The following is a 7,400-nucleotide window of genomic DNA, read 5'->3' on the forward strand; positions in this document are numbered from 1 at the left end:
GGCCACTAGGCGCGCAAAATTTGGCGGCTGGAGTGTCCCGTCGCCGCCACGCGGCGCCACGGCGTTCACAAGCGCCCCAATCACCGCGGCCGCGCGCGCCTTATCCTAGCTGGCCCCCGCGTCTCTGCGTGTGGCTCCAGGGGATTCCCCGAACCCACCCCACCACCGGTCACCGCGAAAACGACGACGCGCGCGCGCGCGTGCTCCCAGTTCGCACCACGGGCCGGCTCGAACGGGCGGATCGGCCTTGGCCTCGCGACGAGACGTGGGCTGTGTGATCTGATCTGCCCGCGGCCCGCGCGCACCGCGGGCTCGCGGCGGCCTCACGCAAACCGCGCGTTTTTTACTCCTCGACGCGCGCGCCGTCGTACGTTTGTCGTCCGGACCTCCGGGAGGGAAGAAAGCGCGGGGGATGGCTTGGCTTTAAAGCGGAGGGCACCGTTGCGCGCCGTGGAGACCAGGCGATCGTAGCGGAGGAAGCGGGACGCCGACGGGAGAGGGGGTGGAAGCCGCCCACGCTTCATCCAACCCCCCACCCCTCCTCTCCTCCTCCTCCTCCGCCGCCTCCTACCTACACCGTTAGAGCCGTTTCGTAGTCGCCGCCGCGCGCCAGCGCCATGGGGACGGAGGTGCTCCGCCCGCACGACTGCCTCGACCGCGTCCGCGCCCACGCCCACGCCACCAAGCGGTCGCCGCGCCAGCAGACCGCGCGCCGGCGCGACGTGCGTGGGCCGCAGGGCGGACAGGCGGTGGCGGCGCCGGCCGTGACGCGGGTGGTCCGGGTCAAGGTAGCGGCGGCCGAAGACGACGCGTACGCCGGGCCGGCGTTCGGGGCCATGTCGCCGTCGCCGCGGGCGCTTCCGCTTCCGCGGTTCTCCTCCTGCCGGGAAGCAGCCACCGCCGCGTCAGCGGCGGCGGCGGCAGGGGTGGACGACTCGGCGACGCGGGAGCTCCGGCGCCTGCTGGGCCTCCACTGATCGACGACGACGCGGAGGAGCCACACGAAACCATTCCAGCAAGCGATCGCGCCATGCATTCAGCAACGCAGCAACGAGGAGATAAGCAAGCGTGGTCCTGAGCGTCTCTTCCATGGATCCTTTCGTCTTTCCCTCCAAATGGCGGGCTCCCGGCCATGGCGCGAGCTCGCGCACGACGTACATACGTCTGCGTCGATCTGTCTGCCTTGCCTGCTGTTTTTTGTGAAGGGCAAAGGCTAGTGGAGAAGCGATGCCTGTCATCTGGAGCTGGCCGTCGTAGAGGGGATTAACCATAGTTGCAGAATGATATTGGCAGGAAAATTCGATGTGATCTAGATGTGGTTAATCGAATCTGACTTTAAAAAAAAAAGAAATGCTAGAGCACGGTATCCCGTTGCAGTACGGGATAGTTTAATGATTCAAATATCTGCATCCCCCCCTCCTCCGCACGTCCCCGCATGTCGCCTGCCCGGCTCCGCCATCGCCGGCTCCACCATCGCCGCGTGCCGCCGCCTCCGCCAACGTCGCGCTGTGCGCTTCCACGTCGCGCTCTCGCCGCAGCGTGTCGCACGCCTCCACTGTCTTCGCGCTCAGATGCGCCTCACGTACCAATGGATAACTGGTACCAGATGATACCACTAGTATGATACCAGTTGATATCATAGTGTCGCGCGACAAGTAAAACTTAAAAAAATGCAGGTATGACATGGTACCAGGTGATACCAAGAGTAACATATGGTTCTAAGTGGTATCATATGATGTCAGCATTAATCAATTAGTATCGATAGGTACCGTTTGATTCTCATATGAAAACCTAGAAGATACCGATTAATATCAAAACGTGTTAGATAATACCAAAACGATGTTAGAAGGTATCAACAGGTATCAATCTATTAGGTCCTAAATGATATCATATAGTATCATAAGGTATCAACATGTATCAATAGCAGCGTTGCCGTTCGTCCTCTTGGCCTTCGACGAGGACGGCAATAGTAAGATGTCGGCAGCCGAGCTGCGTGGCTGCGTGACGACGGCGCTCGGCGAACGTCTTTGAGGAGGAGGCTGCAGCGATCCTCGCAACGGCAGACACCGATGGTGACAGGTTGTTGGACCACGATAAGTTCCTAGGGCTTGTTGGGCAGTCGGAAGAAGAAGAGATGAGGTGCCTGAGGTTCGGAGAGGTGTGGAGGAGGCGCACGGTGCAGCAGTATGGAGACGTGCGATGCGGAGGAGGCACGCTGTGCGGGGGAGATGCGATCATTAATCGTCCAATTCGTACGGCATCGTCGTACGCTAGCTTTTCCAAAAAAGAAAGAAGGATTAGATGTGCTCTTGCGCTGCTGGTTCGTGCTAATTACTTAGATGCTTGAATGAATGCAATATCGTCCCTTCTATCTGAAAACTCGATTAACTCTTGAGATCTTTTTATTTGATTATTCTTAGAAGATAGGATGGCAAATGGGATGATGCTTAGCTTAGGACAAATTTGTTCGAGATATGACAACATATGCAGTAGATGATCCAAAAGAAAAGAAGAGAAGGAGAGCAACATTCATTTACAATTGCAAACCATTACCATATATTTTCTGTACAGTCCATCAAGTAAGACATGCAGAGTTGCAAACTATTTTATGTTGTGCACATTTCTGCAGGCACCAAGAGTTTTTACTAATCTATCATCGTCTGAGATTCAACAAGTCCTGCCCCACTTCTGAGAGAAAGTTCAGACAAGATGGAAACATCCTCTCAAAATTACTCACAGATATATGATACACAATACCAGCTGCATTCACCATCCCTTACTGCAAGAACCCAAAAATCCACACACAGATCAATCGAAGTCTCAAATCTTGTGGAGAAGAACTTGAGCACCATACTGGGGTTGGAGTGTGAGCATAAGCATTGGCGCATGAACATAGGACGGTGAGACAACAAATGCGAAGCGCTGAAGGATCATCGCAAGGGCCACCTTTGCTTCAACCATCGCAAGATTCTGGCCAACGCAGATGGTAGGGCCAATCCCAAAGGGGAAGTACGCACCAAGGTGATAGCTCTTGCCCTCTGCAAACCTTGATGGGTCAAACTCATCTGCGTTGGCGCCCCATATGTTGACATCATGATGAATATCAAGAATAGGCAAATGGAGCTGCGTGCCAGCCGGGATGTCGAGTTTGCCCAGCTTGGCATCCCTGTTGGCTATCCTACTGAGAAACACAGCTGGAGGATATAGCCTAAGGGTTTCTTTTAACACCATATTTACCTGATTGCATTCAAACATTAAACAAAAGTATTACTTGAAGTACTCAAGAAAGGAGATAACATCAACATCACAATATTCCCTTTGTTTTTTTAGTTTGATGCCATTTGCTTTTGGATCTATATTTAACTGTTCGTCTTTTTTCAAAAATTTTATGCAAATATGATAAATTATAAGTCACACTTAATATTATTAGCAATAAATCACATCACAACAAAATAAGAGTAAATTTCACACATTTAAGGGTGTGTATTAAACTACATATTTAAGGGTGTGTACATAAAAACTACATATTTAACACCATTTTTTTTCACAAAACTACAGATTTAATATTAGTTTTATCACAAAAATACAACTTTTGTAACTTAAAAAATATAATAGTTGAACTCTATAACCTGTGGTTCTTTGATAATTTCACTACTTACAAGACTTTAAATCTATAGTTTTATGAGAAATTTGATGCTAAATCTGTACTTTTGTGATAACAATCTTGAATATATAGTTTTATGATAATGTGGTCAAAGTACCTAAAGTTTTATAAAATTTACTTATAAAATAAGTAAACCTATGTAAATCTTTTAAATAAGATAAATGATTAAACATAAATCCAAAAGTCAATACCGTCGTATAAAAAAAGAGTGGAGGGAGTATAAAAATTGGACTCACAATTTTGAGATCACTTAGGTTTTCTGCTTTTGGGTGCTTGTACTTGCCACACACTTGAAGGACTTCGTCGCGAGCCATGCTTTGCCACTCTTGATGTAAAGCTAGAAGAAGAGTTGCCCATGTCAACAAGGTAGCTGTTGTTTCTTTCCCGGCAAAGTAAAATGTCTTGCACTCATCAATTATTTCTTCAATTCCCATCCTGAATTCGCTACCAATTTTACTGGCCGACAGCATCATCCCAAGCAAATTGTTGGAATCCTCACACTTCCTTCCATTGATCTCGATCAATTTGCGCAAGGAATTCCGAACTTCCTTGTTTAGCATATGCCTTCTTCGGTTCTTGTTTGTTGGCACAAACCTATGAGGGAAAGGCGTCAAAATTTTCTCCCCCAACCATGGCGTTTGATAAGCATGGGTTCCAAGCAAGCTAAAAGACATAGCAGCCTCACCTGAAGCCAGGAATATATACAGTCCTCATTGCAAGAAGAGCAAGCTTTAGCTGTTCCTCTTGCAATTGGAAAACACGCTTTCCTTCCTCATAGCTACTTCCAAACGCCACACAGGAAATGACATCTGCAATCAAAGTGTGGAATTCTTTGAATACATCGATCTCAAATTCAGCGCGTCCTTCATCTTGAACTTCCCATTTGTCCAGCATGGATGAGGTGATCGCTGTTATTTCTGAAATCCAGCCCTGAAAGGAAGGAATTTGATTAGTAGCATCATCCAGAGTTCAATTTTTTATCATGCCTGCATATATTACTAAGATATTTCCTCTGTTACACACTATAAGACTTTCTGGCCCTGCGTAGATTCATATATGTGTTACTGAATCTAGACACGTATACATTAATACATAGATGAATTTAGTCAAATCTAAAAAGTTTTATAATATGAAACGTCTTATAATATGAAACGGAGAGAGTACATGAAAGGTTTATTCACCATGAAAACTAGTACAAATTGTCTTCGAAAATATGTATTAAAAATGTTTAATTTTCAAAATCAATCAATATGCAAGCACAAAGTATTGCTGAAAAAACAAAGATCTAATCCAATTCCATTGTATACGCGTTACTAGAAATTCAAATTTTGGCAGTCCCACTCCCATAACGGGTCCCTGACTCCATGATTTCACATATGACACATGTTACATCCAAGAACTGAATAGTGAACATTCTAGTAAGGCTTATATAATTAGACGAAGACACATGTTTGATGATTTTATTTCTAGTCGTTGTCTGTAATTATTGGGAGCAAAGTTGACAACATGAGTACATGACAACAAGCATACGAATCATTCATTTTCATCAGGTTACAAGTCAACTTCAAGAAACGCCTCTTTTTTACCTTGACCCTCTCCATGTTGAACGCCGGAGCGATCACACGGCGGTGGCGCGCCCACTTCTCCCCGGTGAGCCCCACCAGCCCCTCGCCGAAGAGCTGCCTGGCCAGCGGGTTGCCACCGCCGGAGCCGGCCTTGTCGAAGGCCCCCGTGGAGTCGGTCAGCACGGTCTTCACCAGCTCCGGGTCGGAGACCACCAGCCGCGGCCGGGGCCCGAGCCAGAACACGAACGGGCGGCCGTAGCGCTCGGGCCACTCGCGGTAGTGCGGCGCGACGCGGGCGACGACGGCGTGGTGGAAGGACGCGAGCGGCGCGGACTGGGCGGCGGCGAGCAGGGCGCGGTAGTCGGCGGCGTTGCCGGAGAGCGGGTGGCCCCGCGGGCCCCGGATGCCCTGGCGGCGGAACCGGCGCTCGAGGCGGCGCGGGACCCACAGGAAGGAGTGAAGCAGGCGGAGCGCGTAAGGGACGGCGGCGGCGAGGAACGCCGCGAGGAGGATGCCCGAGAGCGCGGCCATCGCCTACTGTGCTCACTGCTCAGCCGGCGGGACAACTCGGGCGGAACCGCGGAAGAGGAAGAGAGGCGTTGACTCTGGGAGTACTGGGAGGCCATCGTTTCACAAGTCGTGCTCATGGATTCACCGAGTTTCTTTTTCTGGATTCTGATTTCTGATTATGTTTACGGCAGGCGCCTACCTCCCGCGTGAGCCGCCGCTCGCTTCGACGACGCAACTTTCCCCGGTTGCTGACCTGCCCCTAGGGCGCGGGGATACCGTGAATAGATGGGGTGTTTTTTATTCACTTTTGCTGTTGATTAAATTTTTGATTTTTTTTCTTCTGTCAAACATGCGTTTAATACATAGGGCTGTAAAAGGATGTGTATGTATTTTTTTTCTTGTATGTACGCTTTCAGATTATTATCTAATAGCAGTGACAGAATTTGATGGATGACATTAAAATTTTAAACATTTGATCACTAGACGGATCCTTATTTATTTATTTTTTAGTACTTTGAATTAGGTTTAAACTTTTAATGGTGTTCAAATTTGAATTGAAAGATACGTATATGATAAAAATTGATTACCAAAATTTTTTTAAGTATGTGAATTCACAAGTACAGCTAACAAGAAACATGCGGGTTATCAAAAAACGAAGTGATATATTTATAAATAAAAATCTTATATATTTGGCTAAAAATAAAGATCAAAACATAAATTAGAATAAAAAACAACTTATTAAAAATTTTAAGGTTTTGGTTATAAACAAAAGATAAACGAAAAGATGTGGCTCATGCTCTAAGAGGATGTTTGGTTGCCTGTACTAGATTTGTCTCACATCTATCATGTATTGAGATGGCTGTTTAGTGACTGGATGAGAGCAGAGCCAGACCCAGCAGATAAAAAAAAAAGGCCCCGTGTCCTGGGTGAGTAGAAACGGTGAAATCCACCTTCCCTCGTCGGCTTGGCCCTCGTCATGCAGAGTAGCTACACCCACCCGTGCAAGCAAGCACCCGCTCGTGCAGGCGCACACCGCGCGTGAATCCCGTGAATCGTTCTCTTCCTCATTTGCTTGCCAGAAGAAAAGAGCTAGGGTTTGGGGTCTCCTCCCCTGCGCCGTCCTCCCTCGCGGCGACCTCCGTCCTCCCTTGTGCCGGCGTCCCCCGTGACCTCCGTCACGGCGACCTCCCCCGCGACCTCCGCCGCGGCGACCTCCCCGCGCCGGCCTCCCTCGCGACCTCCGCCGCAGCGACGTCCCCTACGCCGTCCTCCCCGCGGCGACCTCCGTCCTCCCCCGCGACCTCCCCCACGCCATCCTCCTCCGGTCGGCCTTCTCCGCCGCGCCGTCCTCCGCTCGGCCATCCTCTCCACGCCGTCGTACGCCGCGCCGACCTCCCCCGCGCGGCCGTGCCTCCTACGCCGGGGAGCTGCATATGCAGCAGCAGCAGTAGCAAGCTTGTTCTTTCTTGTTTGCACTTGTTCTTGCTGTATACGCAGCAGCAGCAAGCTTGTTCTTTATTTTTTGCACTTGTTCTTCTGTGTACGGCTGCAGCAGCAAGCCTTTTTTTTTTCCTTTTTGCTACTTCTTTGTACAATCCAGGTGCCTTCAATAAATCCAACCTGATGAATACATTTATATGTTTACTAAAGGTATGTTTTTG

The 7,400-nt window shown here is 49.4% G+C and overlaps 2 protein-coding genes across 2 annotated transcripts; one reads left to right on the plus strand and one right to left on the minus strand.

Annotated features, from left to right (window-relative positions):
* Positions 1-438: 438 nt before the first annotated feature.
* Positions 439-1,401, plus strand: LOC121054441. The gene has a single exon (XM_040524077.1). It carries the CDS (start codon positions 618-620, stop codon positions 975-977), a length of 360 nt encoding a protein of 119 aa, XP_040380011.1. The 5' UTR covers positions 439-617; the 3' UTR covers positions 978-1,401.
* A 1,039-nt stretch (positions 1,402-2,440) lies between these two features.
* On the minus strand, positions 2,441-5,833 carry LOC102712262 (cytochrome P450 734A1-like). The gene is made up of 4 exons (XM_040524076.1): positions 5,251-5,833; positions 4,350-4,594; positions 3,901-4,258; positions 2,441-3,237 (listed from the first exon to the last, which is right to left on the minus strand). Exons 1-4 carry the CDS (start codon positions 5,758-5,760, stop codon positions 2,821-2,823), a joined length of 1,530 nt encoding a protein of 509 aa, XP_040380010.1. The 5' UTR covers positions 5,761-5,833; the 3' UTR covers positions 2,441-2,820.
* Between the last annotated feature and the right edge of the window lie 1,567 nt (positions 5,834-7,400).

This window comes from Oryza brachyantha, chromosome 5 (genome assembly GCF_000231095.2).
Source record: "Oryza brachyantha chromosome 5, ObraRS2, whole genome shotgun sequence".
Classification (NCBI taxonomy): Eukaryota; Viridiplantae; Streptophyta; class Magnoliopsida; order Poales; family Poaceae; genus Oryza; species Oryza brachyantha.